Genomic DNA, 17,377 nt, shown 5'->3' with positions numbered 1-17,377 from the left:
ACTGTGAGTACAGAAATTGGCAAAGACAGTATGTTCATGAGAAAGCTGCACTCTTCTCTAGTCTAATCAAGTCTTGACATTTGAATTTCAAACTAATTTGGGGGAAATAACTTTTCAGATTCTCATCATATAGTACTTGTTCGATATGAATAGGAATAATCACTTTGCCAAGTGATTAGCATGCTCAATAATAACTATAGACTTTCCTCCATTTTTTTTTTCAACTTTCAGATAAATGTCAAATACCTTCCTTAAGGTGCATTTAATTCCCCCTTTTTTTTTTCCTTCAGAAGCATTAACAAGTGAGAAAATGAGATGAAGGTGCAGGGGAGAACAAGGCAATGAGGGAAACAGTAAGGGGATGCCAGACTGACCTGGAAGAGTGTTCTCACCAGTAATTTTCACACACAACAAAGGAAAGTTATTAACACCAACCTCATAGGAAGAATAGGAGCAAGTGGATGTCTTTTTCCTAGAGAGTTTTGGCAGCCTGCTTCTGATAGTCTATTGCAAAAGAAGGTCGGTCCTTCATGGTAACGTGATTTGCATAGCCTTTGACATCTGGCTGCCTGCAGAGGCTCTTTGGCAACCTGGCTCCAACTGAAGTCCAGTTGAATGGGCCTCTTTGCCTAGCAGAGCTCCAGTGTCTTCTATTCCTAAGTAAGCATGCCACACTTACCTCAGAATGTATGCCATGGGAATGTAAGAAGCCAGGCACCGTAATTATCATCTATTGGGCCCTTCATCAAGGACATGAGCCTCCTTCATTTTTTTTTTCATTTAGTGAATTGTAACCAGAATCAGCCTTAGATGCCTGAGAGAACTCCCTAGACAGCTATAGGCAAGGAACCTGTCTTGCGTTTTATAGGTCGATGCCCAAAGCTAATGGAGTCACTTAAAGAGAATCACACAGAGTGCTTGCGTATTATTTTAACCAGAATAGCAAACTCTGAGTATTCTACACAATAGGCTCTAGTTGTCTAGCAAATCCCTACAAGGCCAGCTTAGATCCTTTGCTGCCAATTCAAAAGGAATAACTGCATTTGCAGATATAATACAATGGAACCTTTCTGACAGGTTCTTTCCTCAAAGGTACTTGCAAGTCATTAGCAAAATTGATATTAAACTTGCTACCCCTCAGGCTCAGAGGTCATTGTCAAAGAGGAAACAAAAGGTTTGTGGAGCCAGAAGGAGCAGAATTCTCCAGTGAATCAGTATTTTTCAGACATGACAGTGTATAAACTAATCATGGCTGAGGCTACATGCAAAAAACTACACAAGATCAAGCTAGCCCAAAATCACAGCATGGATGGGGAGAATCAAATGAAGTTGCATTCCTAGTTATTGGTGACTGGTGGCCTCTGGGAAAGGAAGATCCAGTTTTCTTCATGAATGTGTGCTCTGAAAGGTTATCCATGCTCCAGGAGATGATCCCATACCCATGCTCATACAGGCAGTATGAAGTTGACACAGTGGATCTAAGAAAAAAGTCTGGCTGTGGGTCTCTGCATCTTCTGCTGAATGAAGCCTCTCTGATGATGATCATGCTAGGCTCTGGTCTATGAGTATAGCAGAGTATCATTAGGAATAATTTCTTTGACTTTTTCCCCTCAATGTGTTTGGTTCTATCCTAGGTCTCTGGGATTTCCAGCCTCTGGCTCTTGGCTCTTCAGGCAGTGTCAGGCATGGGGGCTCCCTCTCTATGGCATGAGTCTCAAGCTGAATCAGTCATTGGTTGGCCACTCCCACAAGTTCTGTGACTTCTTTACCCCAGTACTTCTTGCAGGCAGGACAAATTGTAGGCTGAAGATTTTATAGCTGGGTTGGTGTCTTGGACTCTCCACTGGAAGCCATGTCTGGTTACAGAAGATGGCTGGTGCAGGCTCTGTATTCCCCTCAGTAGGAGTCTTAACTAGTGTCACCCTCGTAGATTCCCAGGAGTTTCCATTACACTAGATTTCTACCTCACCCCTGAAATGTGGGGAATCTGGTGGAAGAGGAGGAGGAAGGATAGTAGGAGCCAGAGAGATCAAGGATACCACAAGGAAACTTACAGAATCAATCAACTATGGCTCATAGAGGCTCACAGAAACTGAAGCAACAAACATGGACCCGACCCTGTGTGGGTTTGAGCTAGATTCTCTGCATATACCTTATGGTTGTGTAGCTTGGTGTTCTTGTGGGACTCCCAACAATGGGCATGGGGGGTGTCTCTGACTCTTTTGCCTGCATTTGGGACCCCTGTCCTCCTACTGGATTGCCTCATCCAGACTTAATATGTATCATATCTTATTGTATCTTGTTAGGCCATGGTTGGTGGACATCTCTGGGAGCTCTGCCTTTTCCTGAAGGAAAATGGGGGAGGGGTGGATCTGGGGGAGAGGGGAGATGGTTGGGGGAGGGACTGGGAGGACAAGAGGGAGGGGAAACTGTGGTCAGGATTTAATATATGAGAGAAGAATAAATTAAAAAAAAAAAAACAATAGCTAAGTAACTTCTTGTAACTTCCACCAAAGTTTACTGACAATCTTACTACTAAAGTGATCGGAAAAAGGAAGCCCAGTTTGGAATCCTAAGATGGAGAAAAAAGAACAGTGTTTGCATCAATGGCCAGAGCAAAGGAGAGCCAATCCCGTTTCCCACCCCCATCCCAGGACCTCCATCACACCAGACGTTTTTCTGGAGTGTTTTCCTTACAGGTCTGGCTTTTATTTTAACTGTTTCTTGAGAGTTATAATCCATAGCCCACTAGAAACATTGCTTCTGAGAAAGGAATTTATTCTTACATTTCTCAATAAAGAAGGGAAAGCTTCATAGCCAGGACTCACAACAGTCTTCTCTTATTTATCCAAGGCCTGTCTTTTGGGAAAGATGTAGCTACCAGTGTGAGTCAGATTGAATGCCACGTACATCTCATTAGAAAATAATTCTCTTGAATGTAAAAACAAGTTTCCATTCTCTGCTGTCAGGGGCTCCTGGGAAGGCTTGCTTCTTTGCATTTTGAGAGTTGCACATAAAATCTGAGTGATTTTTTTTTCTGGTTCTGATCTGTACACTTCATTGTGTACTTTAATCAGCCATGTTAAGTTGTGTAAATGAAGCCTTAAGGCAATTCTAAGTCAAACCTTTTAGTACAGTCATTCAGTGGATAAGACAGACAAATAAATGGTTGGCCTTCCTGAGTACATACTTCTGGTCCAATCACAGCTCTAATTTTAACTCAGCAGATGTGGAAATGCTCCTCAAGTATTGCCATAGAACTGTGGAGCCCCAGGATACATGACTGTACCAGAAGACAGCATCCCAGTGGTTCAAGCGCCACAGTGCTCATTTATTGGGAGGTGCTGGTGCACTTAGGACACTGCTACCCATTAGCAACCTCTGGTGTTTTTAACTGTGGTGCACAACATATAGTTCACATTATTTTAAAATATTGATAAGAACCTTGGCTTATGTGACATATCTACTTAAGCATAAAGGCTACATGTGTCCCGTCCCCGTGTCCCCCCCCCCCCCGATTTCCTGAAGATTTAATTATTTGATAATTTTTTATTACTGATTGTATTTGAAACATCTGACTAGTATTTCAAGATGCACCTATGTACTTTTCTAGATGCAGTTCTGGCCCACATCTACACTCTTGAGTATAGCACTCTAGTATCCGAAGTAAGGCAACCCCAACTGTGTGCAGCTGTCGCCACAAGTCCCTGGGACTAAAGTCACTCTGCAGGGAGGACTGGGAACCAGTGCTTTATCTCTCATAGATTCTGAATTCTCTTTCTTGGGTGTCAGGCTAAAGCCCTCAGCAACTCAATTATCACTGCTTGATTATTACTATGAACATGACTGACATCTTTCATCTGTGGAGGATGTTTTAATTGCCTGTTTGCACCCACATCCTCTGGAGATGAAGGCAAAGCGGCTTACTGTCCATAACAAGAGCCGTACCTTCCTGGGCTGAGACTGCTTTGTCCTCTCTTCTACTGCACTTAGAATCCTGCAGCTGAGGCCACAGAGGTCTTGCTCATGTTAAGTCGGCCACTGCACAAATTAAATGTGGCTTCATCTTCTCAGAAGATGTAAAGAACACAGACATTTGCACCACCTAGGGAATCTACCCTCTCCTCCCATCTCCTAGCAGGCTCCACTTACCACACAGCACATACGGAGCACTACACACACATCACAACTGGCTCTGAACTAATTATACCTTTGGTTCCTTAAAAGGGGTCTGAAAATTACAGTCTGAAAATTTGGCTCACCCTATAGCGTGATGGCTGTACCAGGCCGCACCAAGTGAAAACACAAACCAAATGTCATTTTTTCTTTTTGAGAAAGACAAAATATGTTTCTCCCATCTTTTACCCCCTCCATAGACCTCTTACCTGCTTAAGGATTTCAGCAGCCGTTTCATGGGAACAATCAAATATCACATAAAACTCTTTGCCTTTCTTCATCTCCTTGAGCAGAGGTTTGGCATCTTTATTCCCAGAGGGCAGCTGGCGGATTTTGATTTTAATGTTGTATCTGGAAGGAGCTTTGATGAGCTCTTGCAGGCGAATTAGACCTGGAAAATGACATCCAATCATGCACCAGAGATGGATCTGTGTTGTTTATTGCCATTTACAGTCAAGGCAGAACATTCCCAAAATGTATCAAGCGGCCACCAACATAAAGGTTACACTATTGACTTCCTATTTATCACCCCCTTATCTGGTAGATTGCACTGATATTTTCCATTTGTGGGTCTGTGTGGCTGGGAAGCACAATTTCCCCAAGTGCATTTTGAATATATTGAGCATACACTTGTCCTTTCAACCTTTCAGCCAACACTACACGTCTTTAACATATCAAGTCTATGACTATGAAACTTCAACAAACAACAGCTTGCTTGAAGTTTCTAGAGGTACTCCACAAAATAGTGCCTGTTATTATTTTTAGAAACATATTTTCAAAAATTTATTCTTGTGAATATGTGTTTGAGTGTGCATTAATGTGCATGTATAAGTACCTCTGTTATTAGAGGCCAGAAGAGGGCATCAGATCCCCTGGATCTGGAATCACTGGCAGTTGTGAGCTGACTGATGTGAATGCTGGGAAATGAACTCTGGTCCTCTGCAAGAGGGACCATTCTTAAGCACCGAGCCCTCTTTCCAGTCCCTACATCTGTTATCTTTTGAAAGCTCGAGGAATACAAGGATTTCTTGGGGTTGCTAACTTACGTAAACTTATCATCAAATATTCATTTGTAGTATGTCGTTTACCAGCTAATTAGTCAGCTTGCTTTGTATAATCTTTTGGTGCTTGCTCAATAAACTATTTACAAATGGCTCATTATCTCTCTTGCTAATATGTTAGAGAATTGTGTTGGTTAAGTCCTTATTTGATTAAAATGTACTATAGGATTTGGGGTGAGTATGATAGTGGAAGCAGAAATGTCATTTAAAATATAACTGCTGGCAGTTGTAGCAAAGTGTACGCAGCAGCCTAAATTGATGGAATGTTTGCTTTACCACAGGTCTGGATTCACCCGAGTTGCACTTTTCCCTAGTAGAAGTTCATTACTAGGCAAGGTGTGTACAGCCATAGAAAAGCTCCATCTCATGACCCTGATGTTAACTGGTATTTGCTAGACTGCAAGATGTTGCATCTCTCTCTCTCTCTCTCTCTCTCTCTCTCTCTCTCTCTCTCTCTCTCTCTCTCTCTCTCTCTCTCAAGGACTCCTATCACATTGGAAAATTGACTTTTAAAAAAAGTCTGCAGTTCAGTGCCTTCAGGGTTTGTTAGCCAGAAGTAATCAACAGAGAATATTAAACTTTATGAGTGTTCAGATGAAAATTGTGCCATGCATGGTACAGGATAGCACATGGATTTCAGCCCCTTTCAGAAGTGAGACATTTGCTTCTTTCTCTGTCATTTTTTATTGCCCTCCCTCAATAGTCCCATTTATTTTAGCTGACATTGGAAACACTTCTCCAACACAGGAGATAGGTTTGATTCTGAAGTGTGGCCAGTTTTTCATGACACTATTTTCAGAATTACATTGAGTGGAGATGAGAGGGACTGTTGCAGAACCATGTTAGGAGTTAGTACATTTTCCACCCACCCCTTTTCCTCTTTTCATAAAAATCAAAATTAGAACAACATCCTTCCTGGGCTCTCACTCCTTTTCAAATCAGTGAAGAACCAAAAATTGAAACATTCTTTTTTTTTTTTCTTAACAAGTTTCTTTTTCTGAATCACCACCAAATACTAAGAATGAAGTTGGGACGGATCCCGATCCACCTGTCTGCACCCCTGCCCAAACAATTCAAGCTAAACAACTGTCTCCCATATCCAGAGGGCCTAGACTAGTCCTGTGGGAACTCCACAGCTATTACATGGGCGGGATTTCTGGAGCCCAGTGCCTAGGGTGTGACACCTTGCACAGCCTTGGTGCAGGGGGAGGGTCTTGGACCTGCCTCAGCTGAGTGTGCCAGGCTCTGATGACTTCCCATGGGAGACCTTGACCTGGGAAATGTGAAGATGGGAAATGGGTTGGGGGAAGTCTTGGGGGTGGGAAGAGGCAGGGATTTGTGGTTGGTATGTAAAGTGAATTGAAAATTTCTTAATAATAAAAAATATATTAAAAAAGAATGAGGTTGGGGGTGGAACAGGCACTTATATATTTGTTATTCCTTTTATTAGTTAAACCTCATCATGGCACTATGAAGCAAGTTACCACGTTTATTATCTCAGATACAGAAACCAAGGCCCAAGCATTAAATAACTTACTCAGGACTATAGGGATAGCTAGCAGGAACCATAGATTAAGACAATTTGTGAATCTAATGCTCCATCTTTCCATGTCCCTGCCCTGCCTTACAAATACAGGCTATTGCTGCTCAGGGCACACTGAAGCTTAAAATGGTTTGATGATAAGGAAAAACAGAACCAGAAACTGATTTTCCTCTCTTTCTTTCTTCGGGCTTCATGCTCTGCTATCAGTTTTTTTCTTCTGTTTTAGCATGAGCATGACCACCTCGGAGAGCTCAATATGGCCTTTAAATGAAATGGGGAAAACATTTTGAACGTACGTTTTATATGCTGCAAAGAGCTGCTCCTTTGTTCTTTGCTGAATGGAATGTCAGCCTTGAAGTGCATCTTCCTAGCCAGGACCCTGCTGGCATTTAAAGTCCACAGTTCCCCCTTCATTCCTTCACATTCACGTTCAAGAGGACGAGTTTCCCGGATGCTCATTAGATCCTACGCCTGTGCTGAACTCTGCAAGGCTTTTAAAGTTCGGAGGAGATTTTCATACTAGAAAGTATCCTTAGGTGGATGGAGTACCAATTGCCACTTGATTTCATACATAGAAAGCTGGCTGGACTTACTACAGGCTGGAGTAGCTTGCTGGAGGTGACAGTCACGTAGCAGGTTCAGGGCTGAAAGCCAAGCCTGCCTTCTGACTCCCCAGTAGGGTCCTTTCTCTTGGATCAGGGACCCTTTCTGACTTTTGTATTTGGGACAATTGATTGAACAAATGGCTCCACTGACTTACTCTGTCAGCAAACAGAGGAAGCAAATTCTAGACCAGCATCAGACCTTGGCTTGGCTTGCAGTGACCACCCACTTTCACAATAGTTTCAGAAAAGAAAGATCTTCAGACTGGAAGATTACAGCCCCAAGGTGTGAGAAGGATAGAGACTTTGCATCTGTCTTCGTGAAGTCACCTCAAGCCAAGTCTTTCTGCCCTCATGAGCAAATTTATAATTTAAAAAGCTTTCTCCCTTCACAGGAGAGAAAATTTACTGAACTCTTTCCTTAATATTTGCATTTTGCAGCAATCCATCAATCATTTCATGTTTCATTGTAATGACTAGTTAAAAAATTATTTGTTAAACAAATAATGACTTTAGGGAAAGGAAACAGATTTAAGAGCAGCCCCCAGCTTTGTGACATCCTCATTTGGATGCCGGCCCTGATCAGGTGACGAAGCCCTGCCAAGATTTCTGTAACAGGCAATGCCAATGGTGCATGTAAAACTAGGAATTTGGTGGGGTTTTCTAGCCCATCAAGGTAGAGGCATTTTAGATTGAAATGTAGATCAGGAATGGACCAGACAGATCCAAGTGAGTGACATTATATAAAACTCTGATGTCATCTTGACTCTCTGTAAATATAATGACATGAATGACAAAGAATATCTGGACCAATGGAGACCAAAGATATGTCACAATGAAATACATTGAATGCTGCTGGGGCAATCAGGGAAAAGAGAATTATCCATGAATGTGTTTGCTTGACAGTATTGTATCATTGCTAAGCTTCCTGCATTGGATGGACTGTAGTGTGGCTGCAGTGAAGAAAGTTAGTTTCTAAAGTAGGTACAACAATGTATTAGTGAGCAAAAATGTCAGAATATCTACAATTTACTTTTCAGTGGTTCTATAGAGCTTGTACTTATTATTACTCATACTTTTTTTTTTCATGGTGCTTAAAATTGAACCCAGAACTTTGATCTCTACACATTGAAACTTTGAGACAAAGTGTAGTATACCATATAGCCAGGATGACTTGGGGCTTCTGATCTTCCTGTCCCAGCCTGCCAAGCAAGGTTTACAGGCCTGCACCACCATGGCCTATTTGTAGTTATTTATATGTTGAAAGAACTGGGGAAGATTAAAATGAATTTGGTTAGTTAAAAATGGCTGCTGTATCTGGATGAAGGCATGGGTGTACAAGTTTATTGCACACCTCTTGAAACTTTTCTCTAAGTTCAAAGACAAAACTCATGGCTATGAAGCAATATCATGAGTGTCTCTTCTTATCCACACCCCTAGCCATGCAATTAGAAACTTAAAATTATGAAAGTGCTTTAGAGTAAAGCCAGTTTGTTTCATGTGAATGTGAGCTAGGCTGCATATAGAGATAACATTTAAGAAGTCAAGATGGCTGATTCTAAACACTTTGGCTGTCTGCCCTGTGTATTCAAATATGACACAGAAAAATGCTGATCTGCATGTGTACTGAGGAGCTGTGGCATGAGGCAGAGCATATGGGAGAGGAGCAAAACTTCCTTCTATTTCCAGTGCATGTGTAAAAATGCTCTGTGTCTTCTTTAATAATAACAAACCTTGCTATTTACACTGCCCCTCTTTCACAGTGTGCTGCTTGTCCTATAAATAGCTCGCTAAAGCTAGAATATTCTTGGGAAGTGTACAGGTGCTAGAGCTATTTCATGGAGAGGAAAGTGAGGCACAGTGAGGTTAATTGTCTAGACCAGCCCTGAGAATAAGTCACAGACACCAGGAATTGGAAGGGACTTTAAAGGTCAAAGCCTGACTTGATGCAGGAATCCCCTCACATTGCCGCTGAACGCCTCTCGGTGTAAGAGATTCTCTCCTATACACTGCAGTCCAATCTACTCCTGGGCAGCTTTCATTCTATTTAATGAGTCTCAGTTCAAAAGGAAAGTGCCTCCGTTTTCTTGAGTCTTAATCCAATTCCCTGTTCATTAAACCTTACGAGTCGGTTTGATGCTGTAAAAGTGAGTGTAATAAACCATTGGGACCCGAAGATCAGATCACACATTTTAAATGTTAATTTCTTCTTCATTTGAACTTAGAAACATGCAAAATGGTATTTCACAAATGTGTGGGTATATTAATATACCCACATCTAATAGGATTCTTAAGGGCATCTATGTATAAATTGGGAATCTTCCAGAGGGAAGGGAAAATCTGAGCTGAGAAATGGAAATGAGAGACACGAATTACCTGGGGAAGTGCAGCATGCCTTGGTGCAAAGCTTCGGAATATGATTTTTCAAAATTACAACAACAACAAAACGGTAAGTTGGAGGCATCCGTAAGGAAAAATTGTGTCCCTTGATCACAAAGGGACTCGTGGAGGAACCTAACCCAAACATTTGAGATTCACTAATATTGCAGTAAACTCCAGCAATATATTTTGGGTCTGAATTCTGGGTAATATCTATGGTAGCTAAAAGCAATGTCCCATGTGTACAACATCTAAAGACTGGTTTCCTGAGCAGAATTCTGAAATTTTGCAGAGTTCTGAACAGAGGACTGGGGTTGGATATATGAAAGTTTTAAACAAGTGGAGGAAGAAAAAAACCCAACAACAGTAGATTGTTGCCTTCTTAGAATCTGGTAGCAAGGTCCTTTATCCCTCTGTTATTTCAGTGGGAATCACACAGTGAGGGTGATTTGAGCAGCATTGACGTTCTAACAGCACAGCAGGCTAAGTTGTGCACAATGAAAGTGAAAGATTCGCTGTCTCTTCCGTGACGCTGACTGTTTACAGAATCCCCTTCATTTCTGCTGGTACCCTACGGGTAAACTCAAGGGAATCTCTTGAACATTAAAAAACTTGTCACCCTTGTAGATTCCTGGGAGCTTCCCTTGCACCAGGCTTCTACCTGACCCTGAAATGCCATCCCCCCTCCCCCGCCACCGCCTCCAGTCATCTCTTTCAGTACTCTCCTCCTCCATTCACCCGCAACGCAATCCCTCATGTCCCCATACTCACCTGCCCCCTGTCCACCCATGAGATCTCTTCTATTTCCCCTTCCCAGGGAGATCTATACATTCCCCCTTGGGCCTTCCTTGCTACTTAGCTTCTCTGGGACTGTGGATTGCGGCATGGTTATCCTTCACTTTACAGATGATATCCACTTATAAATGAGTACCTACCATGTTTGTCTTTTTGTGTCTGGGTTACCTCACTCAGGATGATTTTTTTCTAGTTCCATCTATCTGCCTTCAAATTTCATGATGTCCTTGTTTTTAACAGCCGAATAATACTCCATTGTGTAAATGTACCACATTTTCTTTATCCATTCTTCAGTTGAGGGGCATTTAGGTTATTTCTAGGTTCTGGCTATTACAAATAAAGCTGCTATGAACACAGTTGAATAAGTGTCCTTGTGGTGTGACTTAACATCTTTTGGGTATATGCCTAAGACCCCTAGCAACGGTGGATATATAGCTTGAACTGTCTTTCTCCTGTAACCAGGCAATACTTCAGTGGAGGGAACACCAACCCAGCCACACAACCTTTGGCCTGCAGTCTGTCCTGCCTATGGGATGGGATGTGGTAAGGGTGGTGCAGAGACTGTAGGAGTGGCCAACCAATGACTGGTCCAGCCTGAAACCCATGCTGTGAGAGTGAGCCCACCCCTGACATTGTCTGGAGTGCCAGGGCCCAGAGGCTGGATGACCCAGAAATCTAGGATAGAACCAAATACAACTGGAGAAAAACATGCCAATGTAATGATGCCTAATGACATTCTGCTATACTCATAGACTGGTGACTACCCCAATTGTCATCACTGATGGAAACAGATGCAGAAACTCAAAGCCAAATATGAGGCCCAGTTTGGAGAATCCTGCTGAAGAGAGAGAGGAAGGATTGTAGAAGCCAGAGGGGTCAAGGACACCATGAGAAAACCCACAGAAACAACTAACCTGGGCTCATAGGAGCTCACAGAGTCTGAGCTGACAACCAGGGAGCCTGCATGGGACGGACCTAGGCCCTTTGCATGTATCTGACAGTTGTGGAGCTTGATCTTCTTGTGGGACTCCTAACAGTGGAAGCAAGGGCTGTCCCTAGTGCTTTGACTGGCTTTTGGGAATGTAATCCTCATGCTGGGTTACCTTGCCCAGTCTTAATGCAAGGGGAGGTCCTTAGTCCTATTGTAACTTGAAATGCCATGTTTTGTTGATACCCATGGGAGGCCTGCCCTTTTCTGAACAGAAACAGAGGAGGAGTGGATGATGGTGAGGTGGGGAAGGGAATGAGAGAAGAGGAGGGATGGGAAATTGCAGTCAGAATGTAAAATAAATAAATAAATTTAATTTAAAAAATATAAAACTTAGGTCATTATTTAAATACAATCCTAATAGCAAGTATTTCACCTGTTTACAGGATGGTTGGGACCTTAAATCATTTAACTATGATTTCCAAGGGTGCCTGACATGTTGGCATTCAAGAACCCAGTTGTTATTTTTGTGTTTGTATTTCTCTATAAATTATCTTAGGATTTATTCCTTTAGTCGCTGACATTTCTTTGTATGTTAATCTCATTTCAAATTCATCCTTGCTGAATGTACATGTACACAATGGAATTGATTCAGGCACAAAGAATAATGAAACTATGAAATTTGCAGGAAGAAGAAAAGGATGGGAAAACACCATATTAAGTGAAATAACCCAGACTCAGAAAGATAAATCCTGTATATTCTGTCTCATAGGCAGATCCTAGGTTGTAGTTTTTGTGTGGGTGTATTCATGTGGGAGTGATTATGGGTGGAGTGCAGTAAACCAGAGAGAAGCATTGAGAAGGTGAAAAGAGGCTTTTAATGACAGTGCGGAAGGGAATAGAATACATGTGTCATGAAGGGATGTGAAATGGATTGGCAGGCAATAGTGTTTGCATTGCAAGACTGACCTTAGAACCACTGACCTACACACACACACACACACACACACACACACACGAGAGACAGAGAGAGAGAGAGAGAGAGAGAGAGAGAGAGAGAGAGAGAGAGAGAGAGAGAGAGAGAGAGACTCTGGGTATGGTGTGGGATTTTGAAATCCCAAAGCCCACTCCCGGTGACACACCTCCTCTAATAAGGCTACACCTCCTTATCTTTCCCAGTAGTTCATCAAGGACTAAGCATTCAATTATATGAGTGTATGGGGGTCATTCTCATTCAAACCACCACACCGATTTTTTAAAATAAAATAACATAAATTATCCTTGCTCTAAAACTTGGCCTATGTGCAATGTAATGACTAGTAACTACTGTAGGCTGTCAGTTAGACACCTTATGTGGCTGTTCAAAAATGATTTAAGGAAATCATAAGCTAACAAACAATGGAATAAATAGCAACACAACACCTCTCAAGAGCCATGTGCCATGAATCCAGGACTAGGTTATCTGCCAGGTACTCGTTGCCTTGTGTCAATGCTTCTTCATATTCATATCTGCATCCAAAGTCCAGACTACTTTCCTTAAATCCAGACCCCTCTATTCACAACTCCGTTTGATGCCTATATTGGTCTAAAATTCAAATTTAGCACATTCATGGCCAAACACTTGATATCTGTGATGGTCTGTTTTCAATGCCAATATGCCACAACCTAAAAACATTTGGAACAAGTCTCGATTGAGAAATCATCTAGAAGAGGATGCCCTGTGGCATGCCTTTGGGGGATTGTCTCTATTATTAGTAGAAATGGAAAGACCCAGCCTAAATATGGGAAATACCATTGCATGGGCTGGGTCCTGAATTGTGTAAGAGTGAAGGAGGCAGGTAATGTACATGCATTTATTTCTCTCTGCTCTTGACTATGGATGTGACCAGCTGCTTGAGTTCCTGCCTTGGCCTGTTGTGATGAACTGTAACCTGGAATTGTGGGCAAAGTAAACCCTTTTCTTCCCTTTTGGTCAGAAAATTTAACCACAGCCACAGACAGGAAAGTAGGTCAATATCCATCTGGCTTCCTACAGGTTAGCGGCGCCCAAACCCTTTACCATCTCAGATGATGGCGACTCTATCCATTGGCTCCTCTTAAAGCTGAAGATCTTGTCTTTTACTTACTTTCCTGTCTTCTGACCTCCACTGCCTCAAGATATTATTATCATTATGGTTTTTTTTTTTAACCCACAGGTATGAGAAGTCATAGGCTTCTCTGCCTTTACCACAGCATTAATAGTTCCAAAGACAGAACATAGATTTCCTGTTCTTACCTACTATTTAAAAATAAGCTTACCATATGGCATTTGTCTCATGTCAAAGGAATGCAATATGTTTTCCTTGACATATGACTCAACTGGAATGCCAGCAAAACAGCTACTTTAGGAGAGTTATGGGGCTTTACTTCTTTCCTATTACATTAGTCCATTGAGGCAAATGTCTAACTCAAAGTGCCTCGATTTTTTCAGATTACTGAGTTTTATACATCAAAGTCAGTGACATACAGTCACAAAGGTAGTGATGGGTACATAAGACAGCATTACAAAGTCATCAAAGCAGGAGAAAATGACTCATGCAAGCTGGGAGTATCCATGATGACAGCTTTCTCAAAGATTCCGTGCTGTTGGATCTGTCATTCAAACACGCCATACTACAATGTAAATGCAAGCAAGAGAAAGGGGCGTACTGGAAAAGCTTGCAAACGGGAGCCACATTCAGACACTCTGAGTGTTAAGCTCGCTCAGCCTCTAAATGTTTCCAGTGCTTAATGCTCTCCTACTCTAGTGCTAGCACCTCCAATTCCGGTCTTGGTTTCCATAGGAGCAATCTGGAAAATTGCTCTGACCACTTTCACCTGCTTAGAGTGCCTTATCGATACAACAGCCAGAACAATCCATTAATACATAGCTGACTTGATCTTGGTCAGTTCACTCTACAGTGACTTTCCATTTCACACAGAGCACAAATTCTTCCAGGGGTCTTTAGCACCCCCACAGGATCCACCAGTTCCATTCTCCTGACCTCTTCTACCATCACTATCATTTAACTCAGCTTCAATCACACTGATTCCTCACTAGTCCCATAATATACCAAATAGACTTTCACCAAGATCAGCAGCCAGCTTTGCCTGGAATCCACTGGTTCCGCATGGCTCACCTCCTCACCTACTTCAACTTTTGCTCAAACCTCACCTTTGAAATGTAACATGATGCCAAACACTGAAAATAACAGTCCAGGTTCCAGATTTTTTCTGATTATGCTGTTTTTCTTTCTTGCATATTGTTATCACATATATATGTATACACACACACACACACACACACACACACACAATACTCTAGGAGGGTGAAGTAAAGATGGTATGGTGCAATATGAGTTTGAGTCCTACAGGAAGCAATCTATGCAGCATTGGAAATTAAATCATGTCTTACACAGGGCTCTGTAGAAATCCACAGTAAGGCCCTTCTATAACAAGAGCCCCACTGTCTGAGGCCAGAGAAGAAACTTTTTGGAAAATAAGGAATTCTCTCCCAAGAATCCTGTTGGTTGATTGGAAGTTCAGGTTTTCAATTATCTCTAAGATGCTCCCCTTGATCTTCCATAAAGGTTTAGTTAAAGCTTCATTGCATGGCCCTTCTCTTCAGATATGCAGATACCAACAGTGGCCATCTTTCTCCCAAGTCCCATCTCTTTTCTTCACAGCTGAAACATTCAGACATTTAAATCTCATTCACATACCCTGCATTTGAGCATTCTTCATGACCTCATGTGTACAACTAAGCAAGGGCCGAGGCAATCATGAATGTAGAGAGGAAGGTCTAGGCTCAAGGTAAACTAGGAACTCAAGAAGCTTGGGTTAAAGCCCCTTCTACTGTTGCTGAAAGATTATTTAGGGTAAGGACTAGATAGTGTGCTTAAAGCAATTTAAAATAGTGATTCAAGACACTTTACTCTTATGTTCCAATACTTTAAGACATGGAAGGTTTTTATTTTATTTGTGTGTAGGTAGATTTTGTGGTGTGGTGTGGTGGTGGTGGTGGTGGTGGTGGTGGTGGTGGTGGTGGTGGTGGTGGTGATGGTGGTGGTGGTGGTGGTAGTGGTGGTGGTGTGTGTGTGTGTGTATTATGTGTGCTGTATGTTCTTAATGACTGCTTTGTGTGCAGGCACATGGGCTCATGCACTCACCTAATAAATGGAGGAAGACGACAGGTGTCTTGTTTTATCACTCTCCATCTCATTCTCTTGAGACAAGTCTCTCACTGAAGCTGGAGAGAGGTGGTGGCCAGCACACCCAAGCTATCCTCCTGTCTCAGCTCCCTCCACACTGTGCTGCCATGCTTGGCTTTTTATGAGGTGCTTGGACCTGAGGTCTTCAGGCTTTTACCCACTCAAACATCTCTCTAACTCCTATATATGGAAGTTTTTAATGATGGTGCATCATTAAGATGCCATTGAAGGGTTATTTCAGCTCAGAGACTTCTCCCCAGCTGTTCCTTCTACCTGAGATTTGGAATTCTCTCTCCAGGAATCTGCATGGCTTGGTCCTTTTACTTTTGGAGTTTTACTTAGATGTTTACTAATGAGTACTTCCCAGATATTTTTACATTAGTTTACAAACTTCCACCCTGCCCAGTCCCTCGCACATCATTAGCTACTTTCTTCTTCATAACATTGACTGTTATTTATATACTGAATATTTACTTTTGTGTTTTGTTTAGATAAACAGGCTGGGGGATTCAAAAGGTCAGAGATATTTTTGCTCATGGTTGGTACAATTCTGCTAATAGTAAATGCTTATAATAAGGGGTCTGTTCTATTATTCTGTCTCCTTGCCTATGTTGTGTTAGAGAGAGAGAGAGAGACAGAGAGACAGAGAGACAGACAGAAACAGAGACAGAGTGCTAGAGAGAGAGAGACGACAAAGAATATCAGAAACTTCTAATGGTTTATCTGGATTTTTATATCTTCATACATGTGTTCATTTTAAACATTACTTAGAGAAAGCATTCACTTTCTTATGACAAAACCAAAGAATTTGTAGCAAACACACTGAGAAAAGGAGCCATTTAGAGCTTAGCCACAGGAAGCAGCCATTGGAATCATCTAAAGGATCATGCATGCTGTGTTGCCTTGCTTGGCTTCCCCAGTATTTCAGAAACTTCACCTGCTCTGTTTGAATATGGGTATTAAGCCCATTTACTAATGGGAAATTTAAATGGAGCAGAGAGGAAGGACAATTCAAACTCTAACATGGTTGTCTTAAGCTATTCACAAAATGAAACCTAGGCATGGATTTGGTTTACCCAGCGAAATGTGGACTAGCGCATGCTTGCTTGCCCTATGCCAGTTGTGTGGGTGTTTGGCTAACAAAGTGTAATGGAACACTGTGAAATCCTACCCACTCTGGCCTGCCAAGTTCATGTTTTTCATTGCCTTGTAAAGAAGTCATTCTTAGAGTGTTACCAGTTTAAAGGAACTAGCAACTGTTTTAATCATTAATGCCCATTAACAGTTTTGGGTATCACAAAGTGTGACACCTTCTAGTGCTTAGCTCCTTGAAGCAGAAAGGGTTGGAAGGTCTCAGGAGCAATGACTTTATACACTTCTACCACCATCCTATCCTCCAACTATCTCTCTCTCCCGCCAAAGTCAATGTAGACACAGCAACCCTTCTCCAAAGCACCACCTAGACGCTCACTCTTTCCTTTGTCCATTGAAGAATTCCAATCCAGAAAGAAGTTCTTCCACCTATGCCAAAAAAAAGGAACAAAACACAGGGAGCCAAGAAGAACTGGGTGGAAGAACAAGCTGTGTCCTGATCTATGTTCCTCCATGGTGCACAAAACAGTAATTTTCAGGCTGTGCTATGCCCCAAATGATTCCATTATTAT

General features: G+C 42.0%; 1 protein-coding gene across 7 annotated transcripts in view; it reads right to left on the bottom strand.

Moving 5' to 3' along the window:
- Nucleotides 1–17,377, bottom strand: part of Grik1 (glutamate ionotropic receptor kainate type subunit 1) — a 379,146-nt gene that overhangs the window by 126,520 nt on the left and 235,249 nt on the right. For all 7 annotated transcript variants that reach the window (XM_028875952.2, XM_028875954.2, XM_028875953.2 and 4 more), the window contains exon 4: nucleotides 4,386–4,567. In XM_028875952.2, the coding sequence (XP_028731785.1) occupies nucleotides 4,386–4,567 (182 nt within the window). The remainder of the gene's footprint in view (nucleotides 1–4,385; nucleotides 4,568–17,377) is intronic.

Source organism: Peromyscus leucopus, chromosome 12 (assembly GCF_004664715.2).
Source record: "Peromyscus leucopus breed LL Stock chromosome 12, UCI_PerLeu_2.1, whole genome shotgun sequence".
NCBI lineage: Eukaryota > Metazoa > Chordata > Mammalia > Rodentia > Cricetidae > Peromyscus > Peromyscus leucopus.
This window is presented reverse-complemented; position numbering and strand designations above follow the sequence as displayed.